General features: G+C 55.7%; 1 protein-coding gene across 10 annotated transcripts; it reads left to right on the top strand.

Annotated features, from left to right (window-relative positions):
* The first annotated feature begins 151 nt into the window (after nt 1-151).
* On the top strand, nt 152-19,279 carry RAB36 (RAB36, member RAS oncogene family). Of its 10 annotated transcripts, none has more exons than XM_054469041.2 (12): nt 152-344; nt 752-823; nt 1,398-1,478; nt 4,838-4,929; nt 7,253-7,318; nt 7,810-7,911; nt 10,972-11,036; nt 13,000-13,051; nt 13,910-13,991; nt 14,176-14,266; nt 15,862-15,981; nt 16,489-19,279. In XM_054469041.2, exons 1-12 carry the CDS (start codon nt 159-161, stop codon nt 16,551-16,553), a joined length of 1,074 nt encoding a protein of 357 aa, XP_054325016.2. In that variant the 5' UTR covers nt 152-158; the 3' UTR covers nt 16,554-19,279. The 10 variants fall into 10 exon arrangements, with proteins under 10 accessions (XP_054325016.2, XP_063518843.1, XP_054325019.2 ...); XM_063662773.1 differs by lacking the exon at nt 1,398-1,478 and adding an exon at nt 1,189-1,350; XM_054469044.2 differs by lacking the exon at nt 752-823.
* Nucleotides 19,280-22,286: the final 3,007 nt, after the last annotated feature.

Genomic DNA, 22,286 nt, shown 5'->3' with positions numbered 1-22,286 from the left:
CCCCCGAGCCTCCATGACCCCGCCCACCGCCCTCCCATCCAGCACCGCCCTCCCATCCAGCACCGCCCTTGTTGTCATGGCGATCTCCGGCCCTCCAGGGTGTCCAGGAGTCTCTCTGCTGCCAGCCCCGCCCAGACTCCAGGCAGGTTCTCGTTGCTATGGTGATCGCCGGTGCAAGCTGGACGCTTGGACGCGCCGCTGCCAGTCCAACGCAGACCCCGCCCACGACGTCGACGATTCGCGTAGCCCGCAGGTCCCGCGTGGCTCTCGTTGCCATGGTGATCGCCGCCGCTGGCTCAGGCAGACCAGGCCGCGCGGAGCCCCAGCTTTCACAGTCATCGCTGGTGAGTCAGCTCGCCCACTCTGTCCGACCCTCCCGGTCACCCACCCCCGTGCTGGCACATCCCGAGGCCAGGGCCGCGAGGGCACAGCGTCCGCGCCCGCTTCCCGCCCCTATAACTTGAAAGCGGCCAGCGGCCCCAGGGCGTCCTCATTTCCGGAGCGCAAACTCTGGGCCAGGCCCGCGCTGGTTGTGGAGGAGAGCCAGGTCAGATGCGGGAAGACAACCGGACTCCGCCAGGGCCACCCCAGCCCAGCCTGGAGAGGAGCCCGGACAGAAAAAGGAGACAGAGGGGCTGTTGAGGAGGCTCGAGGAGTCAGAGGCCTGGTGAAGTGAGGGCTTTCAGAGAAAAGGCCTGGTTGGCTGAAAGTTAAGGCCCCCAGGCTCACCTAGAGCCTTCATCCTTTGCAGATTAGGAGCAGGAGACCCCTCCCCACTCTACTTCGACTGCCTGAGCTGTACCATGCCTCACAGCCCAGTAAGGTAAGCTCAGAGGGGAGCTCCTCCTTGGTACACACCTGTCAAGGGGAGACCCAGGTCTTCTGACTCCCAGGCAGGGTGGGGCAGGCCTGGTTCCCCCATACCATGCTGCCTGCTGTATGCAGATTGAGAGAAATGGCCTCTGCCTCATATTCCTGACAGAGAGGGAAGCCTGGATCTGGTTTTATTTATAATTCTTGAGACAAGGTCTTACCCAGGCTGGAGTGCAGCGGCACCTTCACGGTTCACTGCAGCCTTGACCTCCCAGGCTCAAGCATTCCTCCCACCTTCCTCCCAAGTAGCTGGGACTGCAGGCACAGGCCACCATGCCCTGCTAATTGTTTTTGTTTTTGTTTTTGTTTTTTTAGAGACTGAGGTCTCACTTTGTTGTCCAGACTGGTCTCAACCTCCTGGGCCCAAGTGATCCTCCCACCTTGGCCTCCCAAAGTGCTGGGATTACAGGCATGAGCCACTGCACCCAGCCTGGATCTGATGAAAAGTTAGGTGGAAACTCGTGGGTGAATCCCCAGGTATTTGCACAGCTCCTTAACTGTCTTTCTCCTGGTTGGGTCCACAGGACTCTGGAAGAATGAGGTCCTCCCTGACACCTTTGGGGCCCCCTGTGAGCCGCGACCGTGTCATCACCAGCTTCCCTAAGGTAGAGAGTCATTACGTCTGCAGTGCTCTCCTGGCACTGCAGCCACATCAGCTCTCCCCACTCTACACTAATGCCTAGAAGTAAAGCAGGTGAATCAAGGAGGTCTGTCCATTGTCAAATTTACCTTGAGGAGCTGGGAGACTGGCCATTGACTGCCCAAGGTGGGACAGCAAGTTAATGGTGACACTGGGCAGCAATGTGGCCTGGAGGTTATAAGGGCTAGGATTTTGCAGCCAGACAGTCCTCGATGTGAGTCCTTCATTCTGATTCTGTCATTAAGCTGTGTGGCTGTAGGCAAATTACTCAACCTCTCAGAGCCACTGTTACATGAAGGTAATTCCTCTCATATTGGGTGCCTGGCTCATGGTATGCAGGAGCTCCCCCGCAGTCATGGTTGCTGTTGTTCTCATTATCATCGTTGTTATCAAAACAGCATTCCAGTTCCATGACCCCAAATCCAGGGCTCTCTCCCCTTGCCATTCTGCCTGTGTGAGCTTGCAAACTCACAGCTCTCTTGTGTCTGTATTAAAATCCAATATTAATTGCAGCAGGGAATACAAATTGAGTACAACCTCCATAGGGGGCAGTGGACAATATTTACCAATATGGCAGATGACCCTGCCCTCTGAGATCCAGCCATTCCGCTTCTTTTTTTTTTTTTAGAGACAGGGTCTGGCTCTGTCACCCAGGCTGGAGTGCAATGGTACCATCATAATTCACTCCTCTAACTCCTGGGCTGAAGCAATCCTCCTGCCTCAGCCTCCTGAGTAGCTAGGACCACAGGCATGTGCTACCATGCCTGGCTAATTTTTAATTTTTTTTATAGAGACAAAGTCTTGCTATGTTGCCCAGGCTGGTCTTGAACCCCTGGCCTCAAGCAGTCCTCCCACCTGCGCCTCTCAAAGCACTGGGGTTATAGGTGTGAGCCACCACAACTGGCCTTGCTATTCCATTTCTAGGAATTTACTTGGCAGATATTCTGGCATGGGTTTACAATGTGCATAAGGATAGGGGTTGGAGCAGTTTGTAAGAATAGAAGATAAGATACAACGTAAACATCCTCGGAGAGGAGACTGGCTAAACAAGTAATGCTTCCTGGCACAGACATGAGGAAGAATGAGGCAACCTCTTCAGGAGCTGACATGCAACGAGAGCCAAAGTAAACCGTTCAGTAAAAATGCAGGGCATGGAACAGAGTGCAGTAGAGTGTGTGCAGCACACTCCCGTGTGTGAAAACAAGGAGAGGGAGAAATGTCTGTTTGTTTATATACGCCGAAAATATTTCTGGCAGGATATATAAGCCCCTACTCTCAGTGGTTGCCTCCGTGGCTTCGGACAGGTGCAGAGGGAGAGATCCTCTCCATGGAATGGCCTTTTGCATCTTGGATTCTGTGGCCAGGCTGGTGAGGAGGAGGTGACTCTAGATAGGTCCTGGGTATTTGGAGTATGTGGCCATTCCTCCTTCCCCCTTCTTTACCTTCCTCGCTAAGTTCCTTCTTCACACACCTACAGAGAAAGCCTTTGTGTCTCAGACCTGTGGACAATTCCCCATGGGTTTTCCAACTCGACAGAGGCTCAGGCAATTGTTCTCTGTGCAGAGCTTGACAGTGGTAACTAGGGATGACAGAGACTGGTCTTTCTTGAGTCAAAAGGAAGGAAGTGTGATTGGCACAAAACAGTCCAGGTATCATGAGATGAAGAACCCCATTGGCAGAGCAGACAGTGAGGATCAGAGTTAAGGAGGGTTGCCTGACATCACACAGCTGCGCCTGGTACCTCTGGGATTTGACCTGGCCGTGTCTGGCTCCAGAGCACCCTACCCCAGGGAAGCAGCTTAGGGAATCCGTCCTGGTTTCACAGGTGGCATTCTCCCCTCCTGCCCATAATAGTCAGGAATCAAGGCCACTGCTGGTCAAGTTCATCCTGCACCCCAGGGCCCTGAGAAATTCAGTCAGGTTGGGCAGGGTCCTGAGACTGCTTGCCAGGCAAGTCCTTCCCTTTACGCCATGTGCCTCAGTTTCCCTGTTTCTGAAATCAGCTCACACTTCTTACCCTGCAGCCTTCATTATCACAGTCTTCCAGCCATCCTGTAATGACCATTGTATCTGGGCCAGTCCCCAGCTTAAAAGCTGTGTCATGGAAGCTGACAGAAAGAAGCAGCCAGCTTGTTCATGGTAGCTGCTGCTCTTCTGCAGGAAAGTAGACTGTCAGGCTAAGCTGCTCACCTGCATTATTCAGTTACTCCTCCAACAACCACATGAAAGGGTGCTATTATGAGCATCCCTGTTTAACATTTAAGGAAAGTGGAGCTACTTGCCCTTTGCCAGTCTCCTTTCACCATCCCTGCTGCCTCAATCACAGCTGGAGCTGAGAGGGCAGATGGGCCAGGCAGAGCCCGAATCCATGGCCAAGACACTGGGGCTGGGGGAGGGGAGCTGTGGATCCAAGCAGTGTTCAGAGGGACAGAGCAGGTGGCTGTGACTGTGCAGAGGTGGGGGGGCGGGGGGTGAGACCATTGCCATACACAGATCACACCAACAGCCTCAATAGTGTCCTTCTCCCCACATCCTTGCCACATTCTGTATTTAGCCTTGGCCGATCCAATGGCAAAAAATAATGGTCATCTTTAGTTTGTTTAATCTCATTTTTTTCTAATTACACACCAGATGAGGGTGGGTGGGGTACATGTAGTTTTTTCTGACCCTGAGGCCCATGCTCTTAAACCACTGCTGAGGTCTGCCTTCCAAGAAATGTGGACGACAGAAAGCGCCTTCTAGGACATTTTCCAGGCGCATGTATGCATGTTGTTAAAACAAAATGTCATCGGAGATTCATAGAAGGTATGGATTAGAGACAGGGTCTCACTCTCTCACTCAAGTTGGAGTGCAGTGGCATGATCATAGCTCACTGCAGTCTCTCTCTCTTGAGCTGAAGCGATCCTTCCACCTCAGCCTCCTCAGTATCTAGGACCACAGGCATGCACTACTGCACCTGGCTAATTGGATCTTGGAGGAACTTGACACCAAAAGAGCTCCACTCGTTTCGCCCTGAGAGGGTTGAGGCCCAGAGCAGACAGAGGCCTGTCACATGCATGCAGCAAGGGGACTGCAGCCCCAGGTGAGACACAGATCTCCAAGTCCCTGCCTGGGCTCGCCCCTCCAGACTCACAAGGCCCCAGAGCCTCAAGGCTGAGGAAATAGAGGATACACATGACAGGTGGGTCAGGGAAAGCTAATGAGGCTGCCAGCTGTCAGGCCTAGGAAGGAAGGCTGGGAAGATCATCTCCCCTCACTGCTTGGCTATGGGGGCGGAGCCACAGCTTTGCAGGATGATGTGTCCATCTGTCTGTCTCTTTGCAGTGGTACACGCCGGAAGCCTGTTTGCAGCTCAGGGAGCACTTCCACGGGCAGGTCAGCGCTGCCTGCCAATGCAGGAACACGGGGACTGTCGGGTGAGCCTGCAGGGTGTGGGATGGGGGAGCAGGTGGCAGGAAGGCACGTGTGAAAGAATGAACAAATGAAACACACACATGAGGCTGGTGCAGCCCTGTGCGGGCCTGAAGATGACTGGGGTTTTCTTTTTTTTTTCTTCTTTTTTTTTCAAGACGGAGTCTCACTCTGTCACCCAGGCTGGAGTGCAGTGGCGCGATCTCGGCTCACTGCAAGCCCCGCCTCCCGGGTTCATGCCATTCTCCTGCCTCAGCCTCCCGAGTAGCTGGGACTACAGGCGCCCGCCACCACGCCCGGCTAATTTTTTGTATTTTTAGTAGAGACAGGGTTTCACCATGTTAGCCAGGATGGTCTCGATCTCCTGACCTCGTGATCAGCCCGCCTCAGCCTCCCAAAGTGCTGGGATTACAGACGTGAGCCACCGTGCCCGGCCAGATGACTGGGGTTTTCATCTGGCTTCAGTTAACACACCTGCCATATGGAACAACTTTCCCTCTTCTAAGTCATGCAGGTGATTTTTCAGCCTGAGGTCTTGACACAAGTTCATTTCCTCTGTCTGGAATGTCTTTCCTAATCCCCTCGCTTCCCCTTCCCCTTCCCCTTCCCCTTCCCCTTCAGGTCTCAGCGTAAGTGTCAAGTCCTCTGGGAGCCTTCTCTGACCCCCCACTACCCTTGCCCCTGGACTGGGGAGGGTACCCCTCCTGGGTGCTCTTGTGCCCCCAAGAACTTATCTCACAGAATTGCAGGCTGGATTCCTCACTAGACCTAGCCCAAGAGGGCCAGGGCTGTGTCTATCCTGTTCCTGCCGCAGCAGCTCCTGCCTCCACCGGCACAGGGATTGTGAAATAGTCATTCCTTCTTTTAACAAATAGGTACAAGGGCCTGCTTTTGCCCCTCTTCCTTAGGAGCTCATAGTCTGTTCAGGGAGTTGGCTGAGCAACCAGGGGTCACACAGGTACGATGAGGCTGCCGGAGAGCGCAGCTAGAGGTTCCCAGACTCCACGGAGCAGGTGAGGCAGAGCTGAGATCAGAACGGCCGAAGCAGCCATGCTGGTGGGATGAGAGTAATGGCATCTGCTGGGGAATGCTGGTGCCATATCAGGTGCTTCACACAGATGAGCTCCCTGATCCCTTATGGCAGCACTGGAGGTGGGAAAACTGAGGATCAGAGGGTACCTGCAATACCTTTACTCATTCATAGGAGAAATGGAGTCAGAACGAAGGGCCCTCTGGGAGCAGGGTAGACACAATCCCTGCTCTCACGGACCTGGCGAGGTGACCTGCAGCCCAGGTCACCAGGTGACACAGTGGTGCCCTCTTGCTGTCTGCAGGCAGAGGAAGTGCCTGTCAGATATTTACCCAGGTTGGTTGCTGTGACCATTTGGCTCCTTGGGGATGAGCTGCAAAAACTCTTAAAGTGTTGTCAACAGTCCCAGGAAGCTGGGACAATGGCACCTGTAGTCCCAGTTACTCAGGAGGCTGAGGTGGGAGGATCACTCAAGCCCAGGAGTTTGAGACTACTAGCCTGGGCAACACAGCGAGACCCTGTCTCTAAAAAAACAATAAACAGTCCGAGAAACGCCTCTGCACAGAGTGTAGGACACCCAGAGGGTGAGGGTGGCGGCTGCTCTTGGGGAACAGTGACCCACAGAGAGCCCAAGAACCTCAGAGCCGATTTGCCTCAAGCCACAGCCCAGATGCATAGAGCCTGAGCCCTGTTCAGGGTGTGCCCCTTGGCCTGTCGGACCCTTACAGATACCTCTAAGTGAGCAGGGCACGGTGGTGTCATGGTCAGGGAGTGCCTGCTTGCAAGAGGCCGGAGCCCACATGGGCGCACAGCCCCGGGGGTGCGTAGGAGGGTGAGAGGCTGCCCATCCCTTGTGCCGGGGTCTCCCTGCACATGGACCCTGTGTCTGCACCCTCAGCACAGCTCCCCGACATCATAGACGTGCCCATGGCTGTTGGTTGGTTACCACAGCCACACCCTGGCCTCCTGCCTCTGCCCCGCCACCTGTGACTCGGCCTCTTGTTATGCCCATTCCTAATTCTTAGGATGGGGACTTTGGCCAAATATGGTGAGGGGTGCAGCTCTAGGGGCAGCAGAGTCCCCAGCCTCTGCCGTCTCCCCTCTGGGGCCTGTGAAGGGGGAGCACAGTGTCTCAGCAGGGTGGCCCGTCCTGTGTCCAGGAGTGAGGGTGTCTCACCAGCACAGAGCTCAGGGAAGGCAGGGGCTGTGAGTGTCTGAAGACACCCTGGAAGGCATGCCCAAGGGCAACACGGCCCTGGAAGGCATGCCCGAGGGCAACACGGCCGTATTTCTCACAGGCTCAAACTCTCCAAGGTGGTGGTGGTTGGCGATCTCTACGTGGGGAAGACCAGCCTCATCCACAGGTACAAGGCTTCGTCTGCCCCTTTTGCCACCTCCCCCAGCACCAGGTTGTCATACCTTTGCCTGGGTGGCCCAGATAATATCAACATAGCAGAAACTGTGTGGCTTCCAGGAACTGCTGGGCCTCAGCCTGCTGGGAGCCAGATGAGAGGGGGTGCAAGAAATCGGGGAGATGGCAGGGCTGGGCAGACAGTGTGGCATCCCAGGAGCCTGGAGCTTGTCAGACTGTCCCCCTGGGGCCACAGGCTCTCCCCTCCACTGCCCTCCCTGCAAATGGCTGCTCAGTTTCGCTCAGTTTCTAACTCGCAGCTTGCCTGCGGAGCTCCTGCACATTGTCCTTGCTGGCTGCCCTGCCCACTCATGGCCTGCGTGGACCATCACTTCCTGATGGGAAGTGGACCTTATTTGCCTAAAGACTTTCAGTGTTAAAAGTGAAGCTTCCAGGCACATTTCTGTGAGTACACCCCTGTGACGACTTCCTCGTCCCCCACAGGTTTTGCAAGAATGTTTTTGATCGAGACTACAAGGCCACCATTGGGGTAGACTTTGAAATTGAGCGCTTTGAGATTGCTGGGATTCCCTATAGCCTCCAGATGTAAGTTGCTGGTTCCCCCATGGCTCGTGGGCATCTTTCTCAGGCGGCACCTGAGAAAGGATTTGGGGAGCTCCTTCACTGTGTCCATGTCAAGGAGGACTGGTCTAGACAAGCAGAGCCTGGGGGTGTTGTGTGACACTAAGCTTCCCGGCTCCCAGAGCCCCCACACGCTCTGTCAGTCCCAAAGTTGTCTCATTTTGGTCATTGGCTCTGGGGAAGGTGCTCACAGCCTGACCTGCCCACCTGCCCATGACCTCCCCAGTCCCCACCCTGCTCTTCTCGAGGCCCTGGCTCCAGTCTGTCCCTGACCTAGGCCTCCTGTGATCCCACTCACCAGGCCAGCAGGGTGGCCTCCCGCAGGTTGCTGCTGAGCTCTGAGCCTCTGTTCCCACCTGTAAAATGGGGTCAAATCCAGTCCCTGCGTGCCAGGCTTGGGCAAGGAGGGCTGAGATGGAGTCCACAGCACCCACATCCTTCCTCAGGTCTGAGGCACTCGTCTTCCTCCTCACACTGCAGCCTTCACTCCCTCTCCCCTGCCTCACTTTCCTTCCACTTCTGTGTTGTTTTTTTTTTTGAGACAGAGTCTTGCTCTGTCGCCCAGGCTGGAATGCAGTGGCGCAATCTCGGCTCACTGCAACCTCCACTTCAAGCGATTCTCCTGCCTCAGCCTCCCAAGTAGGACAACAGGTGTGTGCCCCCACAACCAGCTAATTTATTTTTGTATTTTTAGTAGAGATGGGGTTTCACTGTGTTGGCCAGGCTGATCTCGAACTCCTGACCTCAAGTGATCCACCCGCTTCAGCCTCCCAAAGTGCTGGGATCACAGGTGTGAGCCACCGTACCCGGCCCACTTCTGTTTGTCCTTGCTAGGCCCTGGGAATCTGACTCGCGATGGCCTCCCCTGGCATCACCCCTTCCCTCTGCCTTCCCTCCGAGTGGCCCAGGGCTTACCCTCTCCCACCCCAGCTGGGCGGCTTCCCTCTGCCTTCCCTCCGAGTGGCCCAGGGTTTACCCTCTCCCACCCCAGCTGGGCAGCTTCCCTCTGCCTTCCCTCCGAGTGGCCCAGGGCTTACCCTCTCCCACCCCAGCTGGGCGGCTTCCCCCTGCCTTCCCTCCGAGTGGCCCAGGGCTTACCCTCTCCCACCCCAGCTGGGCAGCTTCCCTCTGCCTTCCCTCCGAGTGGCCCAGGGCTTACCCTCTCCCACCCCAGCTGGGCAGCTTCCCTCTGCCCCCACACCTGGAGAATGCTGCAGGCCTGCCTGGGCTCGGGCCCTTACCTCTACTCTCCTGTGAGACCCTTCCGTGCTCCCCTACATGGCTGGCCCCACCCCCTTCCTCTCCACTTGCCTGCTGGCATTCACCAAGCTCCTTCCTGGTGCCTGAGTTCATTCCTCAATCCTCCATGCCCTGCCTGGACTAAGCCTTCAGATCCTGTGGATGTCAGCTTCTAACTCTGTCAAGATAGTGCCCCCTTCTCTCAGGACTTCCACAGCCCCAGCAAAGCCCTGGAGATGGAGGATAACAAATCTTGCCCAAGGGAGAGTACAGGCCAGTCAAGAGCAAAGGAGGCTGGGAGAACGCAGGGCTGCAGGACCGAGGGATCCAGAGAGCTGAGAAGAGCAAAGGTCTGGTGGGGGTAGCCCAGGTGGAGCCCAGAAAGACTGGCTGGGGGCTGGGCTCACCCGTGTGACCACAGGCCATATCTCATTAGAGCGCCCTGGACAAAACAGGGACACTGTCCTGGCTCAGCCTCTCATTGTCTTACATTGAGGCCTTTGCCAGCCTCCCTACGGGCTCATCTCTAGGCCACCACCACCAGCTCCTCCCCCAGAGTCTTCAGAAATGAAAGAAAATATGAATGAATTAATGAAAGAATGAAGCCCAAACCTTCTGTGTCATACTGGATCACTTGAAAAAAATTCAGACCATGACCGGGAGTGGTGGCTCACACCTATAATCCCAGCACTTTGGGAGGCCAAGGCGGGTGGATCACCTGAGGTCAGGAGTTTGAGACCAGCCTGACCAACATGGAGAAACCCCATCTCTACTAAAAATACAAAATTAGCCAGGCACAGTGGTGCATGCCTGTAATCCAAGCTACTTGGGAGGCTGAGGCAAGAGAATCGCTTGAACCTGGGAGGCAGAGGTTGCAGTGAGCCAAGATCATGCCGTTGCACTCTAGCCTGGGCAATAAGAGCGAAACTCCGCCTCAAAAAAAAAGAAAAAAGAAAAAAATCAGACCATAGATGTCTCTTTTATGACTTGTCTACTTTGCAGTTTACTGAGAAAAGTTCAATTTTGATCAGTTGACCTCAAAAAGCGATGGATTGGGGAACAATTTTCTGACTCAGCCCTGCATAGTGACTACCTGCCTTGTTCTAAACCAGGGCGGGTAGATCTCAGTAGGTGCTCTTTCCCCTCTTCTAGACTGTGCCCATGGCAGACATCATTAATCGATTGTTGTACTCTTTTCCATGGAGCCAGGGCTTAGCTTCTAATTTCTTCTCACTACTGTGCTCCAGAGAGCTGGAGCTAACTGCTGAGACCCACCTGTTGCTCCCGTGTTAGGTATCCCCAACCCCTACTTTGGGACCTGCAGTGTGGAAGGTGAAGCAATGACCCAGTCACACCCATCACCCAACCAAGTGGCAGAGCCACTGCTGGAGGCCCAGCCTGGAGCCCCAGTGCCATTCACAGAGCCTTCTCTACAAGTGGACTGCTACATCTTCAGAGCGAGTCATGTCTTGGGCCATATGTTCCGTTTTAATGTCTCAGTCAGAAGGGAGTGAGCTGTAACTTCATCCATCCAGGCAGCAGAACAACTAATGCCACACACCCCCCTCCACTAGGAATGAGAGAAGTCCACGGGGGGCACCTTAGGAAGGGATCATAAGGAGCTGGGGGTAGGGACAGCTAGCTCACAACAGGCACTTCCTGAAGCCCATGCAGCTGGCACAGGCCCTTAGGGTCTCCCACCCATGGTCCCGTAGCCTGTTGGCTCAAGACACTGTGATTGTGTAGCCTGACACCATTTCCTTTTCTTTCTCACCCACCTCACAGCTGGGACACAGCTGGGCAGGAGAAGTTCAAGTGCATCGCATCTGCCTACTACCGGGGCGCCCAGGGTGAGCAACATGCCATGTCGGGGCTCTCAACTGCGTGCAGCAGCAGAGTCCCTGCTGGGCTCCACAGTGGGAATCCCGAGTTCTCTGCACAGGCACCAGTTTTTTGTCCTCCAAGACCCACTGAGAAAACACCAGGCCACTGCTTGGGAACAGGGAAGCTGCCTTCATCCCCAGGCCCTGGCTGACTTTGGTGATCACACCCTTTAAGGACCCTGTGGTAGTGGGTGCTGGCTTTAAGTCTCAGCCCCAGTTTCAGCTCATAAAGATGCTCAGAGATGAAAGTGCTTTTCCAGAGGCTCAAAGAAGGGCAGCACTGGACTCCAGGGGGAGGTGGGAGGAGGCTTGTCCTGTCTTAGCAGAGGGGGCTGGGCCAGGGAGTAGGAGTGAAAGGGGGACCACGGGAGGACTGGGAGGTCCCAGGTGGGGGCCAGCAGGCCCGGGTGCCCACCACTTCCATGGCCAAGGGCAGCCAGGTGGTGCTGGGCAGGGCTCACCGTCAGCAGGGGGCGGCAGCATAAGCTCCTGATGCCTACCCCACCTTCCCAGGGAGAAGACAGAAATGGATTTCAGTGGGAGATGTGAGAGAACCTCAAAAGTATCCAAAACCAGACTCAAATTATAAGGCACCGTTATGTCTACTCGGTAGTGGTGAAAAAGTTACAACATTTTCTTTTAGACTTAAAATAAGCAAAAATAGGAAACAAACCACGCAGCCCTCAGCCATGGGTTGGAGCTCCAGCTCTTCCCTGGCCGCATGGCCTCCTGCACCCTTCGCCTCTTCGGGCCTCTCCTCGAGAGGATGCTTCTCGCCTGGGAATAAGAGGTGCGAGGCGCCTGGCCCACCTCTATACATGGCAGCCTGGCTGCCGTCATCCCTATCCTCAGTTTCCCCCTTCCTTTCTCTTCCCATCTGCCTTGGGAGGGGTGCGGGTCTCCCTGTAGCCTTCAGCCAAAGTGCAGAGGAAGCTCCTGTCTGGCCCTGGTCACACCCCTGGGGGCAGTAGAGAGCATTTGCCTGGAATGTCCTCCACATGGGGCTCCCCTCAGGACCCCAACAGGACCGGGGTACGGCCAGTGATGAGAGGAGCTGAGGGCTCGGGCTGCATCCCCCAGTTTCCTGCCCACCTGGCTCCCCGGAAGCTGTTTCACTGAAGTGGGTTGTTGCTAACCACCACTGCTGCTGTTGGTTGAAAGTTGGCCCTGGACTGACAGTTTTTTAGGGTTTTTTTTGTTTTTTTTTTTTGAGCTGGAGTCTCACTTTGTAGCCCAGGCTGGAGTGCAGTGGCGCAATCTCGGCTCACTGCAAGCTCCACCTCCCGTGTTCACGCCATTCTCCTGCTTCAGCCTCCTGAGTAGCTGGGACTACAGGTGCCCGCCACCACGCCCGGCTAATTTTTATTTGTTTTGTATTTTTAGTAGAGATGGGGTTTCACTGTGTTAGCCAGGATGGTCTTGATCTCCTGACTTTGTGATCCACCCGCCTCAGCCTCCCAAAGTGCTGGGATTACAGGCGTGAGCCACAGCGCCCGGCCGACTAACAGCTTTTTAAAACAGCTGCTCTTGTTTAATCCTCACAGCAACCCTGAGAGCTACAGGTCTCGTCCTCACCGTTTTACAGGTGGGAAAACTGAGGCTCTCAGCAGTTAAGGCCCTCACCTGAGCTCCCTTAGCCGTAAGTGGCAGAGGGTGTCTGACGCTAAAGCCCATGCGCTCGCTCCACATCCACCTCGTCCTGCCTCCCTGGATCCCACACTGAGGCTGGGCTGCTGGGTGCAGGCTGGAGGGTCCCGGTGGGGGACAGCCATGGGGTGTTTCCTCCTCAGCCTTCATTGTAGGAGGTTCTGGTGCTGAGTTTCTTGGGGGGCTGCCCTGGCAGTTCCTTGGGAGCTGGGCACTTCCTGGGTAGCCCCCTTGCTCGCCTTGCCTGGCACTGATTGGCTGTTGGCTTTTTCTGGGTGTCCAGTGATCATCACGGCCTTTGACCTCACTGATGTGCAGACCCTGGAGCATACCAGGTAAGTCTGGGCTCTGTGGCCCCTGCAGTCTCCCTGGGCTCAGGAAGCTGCCTGGAAGGGCTCCCAGACCCCGGCCAGTGGACCCTGACCCCATGGTGGGTGTGAGTGACCAGGGCCCCTTGTCAGAACCAGCTGCCCATGGACTACTTACTGTCCAGCTGCCTTTATCCCTGGAGATTTGTCCCCATTTATTCTGGAGGAGCCAGAACATGAGTGTGAGCCCAGCACAGCCACCCCCAGGCACGTGCTCAGAGGGGCCCCAGCCTGCTTTAATACACTGCCTTTGCCATGTTGCAAGTCCTGATACTTTTTGAATGAGGTGCCCCACGTGTTCAGTTCACTCTGGACCGTGAAAACTCTATAGCCAGTCTTTGAAGGGACATGAATTTGGCACGTGGAGTCTTGAGAAGAGAGAATTGGCAATGTGTCCCATTCAAGAGGCTATCCTACTTCTGCTGGGAATCGGCCAGCTACTAGAGCAAAGCCCTCTCGCCTTACCTTGGTCTGGGGCATTCACACCCAGCATCTTCCAAACCCCGTGAGGGAGGCGGGGGTGATGGTTCTAGTTGATAAACGTGCAGGGCTCACGCAAGGTCTCACCGGGATAGGCCAGAGGTGGGGCCAGGAGGGGTCTTCACCACCTCTAGCCAGTGCTCTGGTATTCCCACCCCTTTGGATCCAGCCAATGCCCTTCCAGCTGGAGGTGCAGCATCCTGCTCAGCCAGTGTGGGCCAGGAAGCCCTCCTTGTCCCTCCCAGCCCAGCACCCCAGCCCTAGGAGGTCCCAAGTGTGCCCTCTGCCCACTGTTTGGGGTGGGAGGATGGGTGAATCTCTCAGCCTCTCTCCCTTGCACGCCAGGCAGTGGTTGGAGGATGCTCTGAGGGAGAACGAGGCAGGCTCCTGCTTCATCTTCCTCGTGGGAACCAAGAAGGACCTTCTGGTGAGCAGAGTGGCACTGGAGGTCTGGGTGGCCCTTGGGAAAATGCCTCCCCTTACAGCCCTCATTGGAGGAGCTGTGGGGAGGGAGGGAGGAAGCACAGTGGGAAGCAGGCAGCTGCCTATTCCCCTGGGCCTCCCTGCAGGAGAGCCCGGGACGCTGGGTCAACAAGGGCCATTTCTCCCAGTCAGGGGCCGCGTGTGAGCAGGCTGAAGCAGATGCTGTGCACCTGGCCAAGGAGATGCAGGCCGAGTACTGGTCGGTGTCGGCCAAGACCGGTGAGTGGGCCAGGGCTGTCGCCATGGTGGGGCAGAGCCCTGCTCTCAGGCCAGTCCCGTGGGGCCTGCCATGCAGCGTTTCCCTCTGCAGCCAGCCGTCTGTTCCCTCTGTGGCCCTGGTGCACACTGGCTTCACAGCCCTGCCGTGCTGGTGCCTGGCAGCACCTTTCACTGCCTAAGAGGAGCTGCATCATCTCTAGAAGGAGGCTGGGAGGCCTGCCCCATGGATGGGGGAATAGTGACCCCAACCCTGTGTCATGACGTGCTGGCCTATTCTCCAAGGCAACCCCATAACTACTCACGAGGCAGGTTCCATTTTATTCCTGTGAAGTAACTTCCAGGGCCACAAGGTGGCAGGGCCAAGATCCAAACACACCCTCACCTGTAACCACTGCACTATCCTGCCTCCGGCCCTGAAATGCCAGGCATATGACATCACCGGGCGTAGAGAAGGGCCCAGGGACAGGGGCTCCCACCCCTTCCTAGTATCACTGTGGCACACAGACCCCAGCTCTCACTGAACTCACTCCCCACCGGGTCTACCCCTGGCCATACTGGGACCCCAGCCCAAGGCAAGATGCCCAGCATCTTTGAGCCTCCATCTCATCTGGGAAGCAGGTGATGCCATCCATCTCCCTTTTTTGTGAAAAAACGTTTTAAATTACAAAAGCCATGTGTATTTACTGAGGAAAACAGAAAATTCAAAGACACAAAGAGCAGATGGAAAACACAGGTTGTTGGGGGAAGAAATGAAGGCATACACAGGGCCTGGCACATAATAGGCCCTCAAGGCTCTGGGGACTCAGGAATTGGGCCCAGTAGTCTTTACCCTGTGTAAGAGGGGACAGCAGATATCTAGTCAGAGACTGGGTGAGCACTGAGGGTTGGCGTCACAAGTAGAAGCGCCACTTCTAGCCCAGCGCAAACAACTGGCAGTGCCTTCCACTGCTCCTTCCCAACAGTGAGAACTGCTCTGTGAGAACCCTTCCTCCTTTATCAGAGTAACAGTGAGTTCACCGACAGCTCGCTATGGACCAAGCAGGACTGCCCTATGCGGTTGTGCAGGTTGCTGGCTGCACAAGGGCAGTGTGCGTGTTAAGGGCTGGAAACCGGCCTGCTTTCTGATGGGCAGCCACCTCTACCTGGAGGAGGATGCATAAAGGCTCCATGTGGGGTGTGACAGCAAATCAATCCTCACAGCCCCACCAGACAGGTACGGAAAGTGACAGGAGGGCAGGCACACATCTGTCCTGAGTTGCACATCTTCCAACACTTGGGCCATAGTAGCATCTGATTGGAAGAGGAGATGCTCAGAAGCAAAGGCTCAGAAGTTTGAGGGAGTGGCCCAAGCAGGCAGTGGGAGTGGGGAGGCTGGAGCCAGGTGGGAGGCCAGGCTGGTGGACCCTGCCCCTGGCACTGTGCTGCCTGCGTGAGTAGGGGGGGCTGTGCCCTCCTGGGGTCGCTGTTACTGTCAGGGTGCTCTAGAAAGGGCTACGTGCCAACCTGAGGGTGGGCTGGCCTGGCTTTCACACCCAGATGCATTAAGGGGCAAGGAGAAACACTGATGGGGTCCCGGCTGTCTTGTGGGCCCACAGGCGAGAATGTGAAGGCATTCTTCAGCCGCGTAGCTGCCCTGGCATTTGAGCAGTCGGTGCTGCAGGACCTGGAGAGGCAGAGCAGTGTCCGGCTCCAGGTCGGCGACGGAGACCTAATCCGTGAGTATAGGTGTGGCTGGGTTGGGCTGGGGAGCAGGCTGGAGGCCCAAAATCCACATGTGCCATCCTCTTGTCACCCGAGACCTTGCCATTTCCTGAACTTGTGGCCCTCTCCTGTCCTTTGACCCTCCTCTCGGGGTGTCACTGCAGCCTCAGGCCTGTAGCCCCCCTGATTCCACCTGCCAGGTCAGACACCCTCCCTAGCCCTCCCTGTTCTCCTGACACATGGACCTCATGGGGATCTATGAGGTCCTCATAGACCAGGTTGGGCGTCCCAGGCTCTGCAGATGTGTCCTGGCCCGGGCTCTCCCAGTCTGCACCTTTGCCCACTCTGTTCCAGTGCCTGGAATGCCCTCAGCCTCTTGGCTTGTGTCAGGTCATTCAGGCCTTGAACAGCAGGCCCAGGAGCTTCAGCTCACAGCTCTGACTGTCAGGGCTGGCATCCCCTGCCCAGTGTCAGCTACAGGATTCTTGGTTCATGCTAAATTACTTCTCCCCTCCTTACAGAAATGGAAGGGAGTCCGCCTGAGACCCAGGAGAGCAAGAGGCCTTCCAGCCTGGGCTGCTGCTAGCTGGGGCCTGCATGGAAGGCCTCCGCTCCCTGCACACACACAGACAGGAACTTCCGTGACTGTGGTGCAGAGACTGGAGCCCAAGCTCTGCAGCATCTCGCCCTCAAGCTGTAGGCCCGTGTTCCAGTCCCTCCACCCACCCACCGGGCTCAGCTCCAGGGCACAGTCACTTCTCCGTTGCAGGTTGGGCGCTAGAAAAAGCCCCCACTGGCTGCCTGGGAGCCCCACACCACCGGGCCAGTGCAGGCATCGTGGTGATCCCCTGAAAGGCCAGTCCATTTGCAGGGTCATCAGAAGTCACCTTTGGCCTCAAGAGGCCTCAGAACTGCAAACTCCTGCGCCGGTCTATACCACTCGGCCATGGCCCACATTAGCAGTCAACCCTGCACTCTTTCCCAGCGATCTTGGATGTGTCCCATGTGTCCCCAGGATCCGTCAAAGTGTTCCAGGCAACCTGGACTTGTCAAAGTCAGCACCCGAGGGAGAGGCCACCTGCCATTCCCCCTGGGAGTTTTCTGCTGTCAGCAGGACTTATGGTTCTGGGTCTCAGAGCTTCAGGCCTCACTGTCCTTCTGCCCCGGATGCTCAAGGTTCCTGGGCAGACCAGCACCTCTGGAGGACAATGGACAAAAGGTCTCTTAGACCTGTTCTGACTGAAGGGTTGTCTCTGGCACCTCTGAGATCCCTAGGTCTTGCCCTCCTGGTCTGTAGGCCAGGATGTGCAGAACAACCACTCAGGCCTTTCTGGCCCACCTGGACAGTGCATTTACCTGTGTGCTGTGGGAGGCAGGCTGCACAGCTGCCCTACGGTAACTCACTCTGCAGCCCTTGAACGTGGCACTGCCCTCCTCTGGCACTCATGCTGGGCCTGTGCCCACTGCTGCCTCTCCATCCCTCTCTCATTGGCCTACACATCTCTTAGGACCTTTGTAATGGTGTCCATGCACCTTTGGAGGACTTCAGAGGCCCTGCCAAGTCTAGCATGTTCCCGTCTCCAACACCACCTCCTGCACATGCAGAGCAGGCAGAAATACCCCACACATTCCCCAGCCTCTCTGCCCAGTATGCTCATCCACAGGGTCTTCTCACTGCTATGAACCAGCCCCACAGCCCCAGGCTCCTGTCACCTGGCTATGCCCACTCATCCCACCCATCTCGTGCTGTTGTTTCCCGTAGATGGTGAGCACCTTGCAGGCAGCCTTCTGATCAGTGCTGTTCTCCTAGGGCCTGGAACACTGCAGCTGCCCTGTAAATGTTCTGCTCAGTGATTGCCAAATACCAGTTAGGGAAGAACACTGGCATCTTTTTCTATTCATTCCCCCTTCAACATATTTTTTGTACTTTTTTATATAAATGACTTTTTTTTTTTTTTTTTGAGATGGAGTTTCACCCTTGTTGCCCAGGCTGGAGTGCAATGGCATCATCTCGGCTCACTGCAACCTCTGCCTCCCAGGTTGAAGTGATTCTCCTGCCTCAGCCTCCCAAGTAGCTGGGATTACAGGCATGTACCACCATGCCTGGCTAATTTTGTATTTTTAGTAGAGATGGGGTTTCTCCACGTTGGTCAGGCTGCTCTCAGACTCCTGATCTCAGGTGATCCGCCCACCTCGGCCTCCCAAAGTGCTGGGATTACAAGGGCGAGCCACTGCACCCAGCCATAAATGATTTTATTCATTTTTCTGTTTTCTTTTGGGCGGTGGGATGGAGTCTCTGTCGCCCAGGCTGGAGTGCAATGGCATGATCTTGGCTCACTGCAAGCTTCCCCTTCCGGGTTCATGCCATTCTCCTGCCTCAGCCTCCCGAGTAGCTGGGACTACAGGCACGTGCGACCACGCCAGACTAATTTTTTATATTTTTGGTAGAGACAGGTTTCACCATGTTAGCCAGGATGGTCTCGATGATCTGACGTCGTGATCTGCCCGCCTCGGCCTCCCAAAGTGCTGGGATTACAAGCCTGAGCCACCACATCCGGCCTCCATAAATGACTTTTAAAGGGGTTGCCTGTTTAGTGTGAACAAAGACAGTAGAAAGCATATAAAATACAAGGTGGAAGCCCCCCCCCAACATTGGCTGCACCCCTGAAGTAAGCTCTGCTAACAGTTGGGACTATTTCTTCTGGACTCTGCGCCTTTGCCTGCACAGCCAGTGTTGATGGCTTGTTTGTTGTTTTCACCAGAGTGAGCTCCTGGACATACTGCCTGGCAGCCTGCCTTCCTAGGGAGCTGGCGCCGAGCCCTCTCCCTGATGGCACATGAGGAGCCTCCTTCCTGTAGCAGTGCCCAGTTTTCCCTTCATGTGGATGGACTGTAGTTCATTTTACCCTCTCCATCCGCGGGCCATCTGGCTTGTGTCCAGCTTTTAGCTCTTACTGATGGTGCTGCAGTGGCCATTCTTGTAGTTACAGCTTTGCGTACTCAGGAAGGCCCTTCTCCGGACTGTGGCCCCCAGCCTGGTCCACTAAGTGCAGCCTGTGGTCGGGCAGACAGCATTGGAGTCCATTAGGAAGACCAGGTTTGCTGGGCATAAGCTTCACAGGATGGGAGAACCTGGCCATGGTGGACTATCGTTCTCCACAGCTCCCTTCCCTTGCCCCTTTGGGCCTCCAGGATGTGTTTGCGGGGGTGGGTGTGGTGTCCAGCTGTTACCAGCTTCTGAGCTAGAGCTGCACTGCCTCACGTACACCCCCACCTCTGTAAATGGTCCTTGATTAAATCCCCCTCATACTACCTCCTGCAATGTGCCAGCTGATTCCCACACACCCTGACTGACACAGTTGTGGCCTCTCGAACTTTGATATTTGGCCTGGGAGGACAGAAGACTAAGGTCGCCAGGGAAGCACAAGGGGCTCAGTTGTCCCCCAACCCCAAGTTGATGCAGCATCTTCTTGGTCAGAATCGCTTCAGCGTGGTTTGTGCACCCTCACTTTGATGATTTAATGAAGACATTTCCTTCATTCCCAGCATCGGGCGGTAAGTTTCCTGGGCAGAGGCACTTTCTGTTGGTCTGGTCCTGCGGGCCCAGGCAAGCAGCCCCCTGCAGCCAAGGCACAGCAATGACCACAGTGACCGCATCCAAGTGCTGCCGAAACGGCTTTTTCCTCTTCCCTGTTTCCCTGGACCCTTTCCTGCTCTCTGTCTGGTTGTGTGTCCTTCCATTCATCTGTCTCTTCTGCTGGAGACATGTACCTGAAGCAGGTCCTCTCCTGTCACTTCCTGGCTCCCCAGGGCTAGGTCCCAGGGTGCTCTCGCTCTAGCATTCGAGGCTTCTCACCACCCAGCCCACCCCACCCCCCCAGGCCCCTGTGCTCCAGTTTCATCCCTGGTCACAATGCAGTCTTTGCAGATGCCAGGCCCCTCTTCTGTGCCCAGCAGCTGGGACACCCCCACTCCCAGAGAGGCCTTTGTGGACACCCCCACAGCTCTTACAGCACTTGATACCTTGAGTGTGATTGGTCACATCTGGGCTTTCTACCCCACCCATCTGTGGAAACCCAAGGGCCAGGACAGTGACCTCATCACCTCTACTGTCTCCCCTAGCACCTCTGGGAGGAAGGGCCCACAGTAGGTGCTCACTAGATGTGTAAAGAAGGCAGGGAAGCAAGAAGGTTGCTCAAACAAGACCATGTTCCCAGCAGACAGATTGCACTCTGACCCAAGATGCCACCACACAAACCTTAGACCTGCCTGGGGAACAATCCTGTGCTTGGCTTTCCTTGGTGGCCAGGGACAGTTGTGCCTCATCCCTCACTTGCAAACCCCAGTCCTGTCTGACCCAGAGACCCTCACAGGGCATCAGCCAGTGAAGGCGGTTTGGGGCTGGAGGATATGTTCTGATCTTGGGAAGAGCTTGATAGGAGCCAGCCACAGAAAGTTTCAGGGCAGAACTGAACAGGTCTCGGGAAGGACACTTCATGCCAGCTAGAGAGGCTCTGGGCACAGGAAAGAATTGGACTTGGGGCAGAAAAACGTTTGCGCTATTTAGTACTATGTAACAAATCACTCCAAAACTTCATTGCTTAAAGCAACAAGCATGTATTATTTCTCATGATTCTATGATTTGACCAGCTATTCTTCTGCTCCCTGCTTGGTGGCTGGGCCACTAGGATGACTCTCCCAGAGTCCAAAATGGCCTCCCTCATATGAGTGGCAGGTGGTGTGGCTCAGCCTGAATGCTTGGCAGGGCCTTGCCACATGGCAACTTGGGCTTCCTCACAGTGTGGTGGCTGGTTTCTAAGAAGGACTGTTTCCAGGCCGGGCACAGTGGCTCACACCTGTAATCCCAGCACTTTGGGAGGCCAAGGCAGGCAGATCACGAGGTCAGGAGATAGATACCATCCTGGCTAACATGGTGAAACCCTGTCTCTACTAAAAATACAAAAAAATTAGCCAGGCATGGTGGCACGCACCTGTAGTCCCAGCTGCTTGGGAGGCTGAGGCAGGAGAATCACTTGAACCTGGGAGGCGGAGGTTGCAGTGAGCCGAGATCATGCCACTACATTCCAGCCTGGGTGACAGAGTGAGACTCTGTCTTTAAAAAAAAAACGGAGTGTCTCCAGAGACAAACCCCAATGTGTAAGTGCTTATCAGGCCTCTGTTTGCATCACACTTGCTATATTTGGCCAAAATGGGGCATTTTGGCCAAATGTCCAAAGCCCAGAGTCAGTGTGGGAGGGGACTTCATAAGGGTGTGAAGAACTGGAGGTCTGACGATGCATTGGGGGCCAATATGGGGGGGCGGTGCAATATAGGGAACTAAGGGAGAGAGTGAGAAGATGAAGGGCTGTGTCCCAATGTCTGCTCCTTTTTTGTCCTGAGGCAAGGCAAGGGCTTTCTCCCTATGCAACAGCTCCTTACCCTGACCTTTGCCAATGAACTCAGCATAGAGGTGCTTCCTCAAGAAAGCCTGCTTTGGCCTCTCCAGCTGGGTCAGGTTGCCCTTGATCCCTATCCTGGTCTCTTTTGAGGCATCCTGATTTACAATTCCCTTACTGTCCTGGTGGCCTTGGTGGCCTGCCTTGTTCACTGCTGGGTCCCCAGCACCAGCCTACCAAGTAAGCCTGGGAATGAGTGCATGGCTAGTCTCACAGTGCAGCCTCACACGATGTTGTTAACTGGTGCTCTACACCTTGGATCCCAAGAGGGTGAGGCCAGAGCCCAGGTCACCCCGGACCCCAGCAGGCACCACCACCCACCACCCACTGAACCCACTTGCAGTGGAAATTCTGACCCACTGTTCCCCAAAGCAGAAGTCATCCAGGAGTGGGGTGCCTCCTGGGGGAGTAGCAAGAGCCCACATTTATGAAGCACACTGTTTGTGCCAGCCCCGTATGCAGTGAGGTGCTCTGGAAGCTCATTTAACCACAGCAATGCTGTGGGCTCACTATCACCCCCGCCCTGTCCCCGCCTGACAGGTGGGGAGACTGAGGTGCAGACAGCTGAAAAGATGGGACACACCTGAGCACCTCCTCCTCCTCCGAACTCTTGGTCCCTCCCCTGCCTCTGCTGCCAACCCCACTTGGAGTCCAATCCCAGTGGGAATCTGCTCCAGGTGCCCTCACCCCTGAGGCTCAATGTCTCTCAGTTGCCCCAGCACACTGCCACCCAGGGTTGAACCCCAAAAGGAGTTTATTCGCATGGCCCCAACCAAGCTCAGCCCTCCTCAGGGTCCCCCAGCTGAGCCTTCCCCTTCACTGCTGCTCCCTGCACCCTCACAATGTGAGTCTATGATTCTGTC

The sequence above is a fragment of the Pongo pygmaeus genome, chromosome 23 (assembly GCF_028885625.2).
Source record: "Pongo pygmaeus isolate AG05252 chromosome 23, NHGRI_mPonPyg2-v2.0_pri, whole genome shotgun sequence".
NCBI classification, from domain to species: domain Eukaryota; kingdom Metazoa; phylum Chordata; class Mammalia; order Primates; family Hominidae; genus Pongo; species Pongo pygmaeus.
The sequence above is the reverse complement of the archived record's forward strand: the minus strand, read 5'-3'. Positions and strand labels throughout refer to the sequence as shown.

Coding starts and splice junctions, on each gene's coding strand:
- RAB36 (XM_063662773.1), top strand. CDS start 159: ATGGTGATCGCCGGTGCAAGCTGGACGCTTGGACGCGCCGCTGCCAGT. Junction 7,319..7,809: donor AAGACCAGCCTCATCCACAG/GTACAAGGCTTC, acceptor CGTCCCCCACAG/GTTTTGCAAGAATGTTTTTG. Junction 13,992..14,175: donor GAACCAAGAAGGACCTTCTG/GTGAGCAGAGTG, acceptor CATTTCTCCCAG/TCAGGGGCCGCGTGTGAGCA.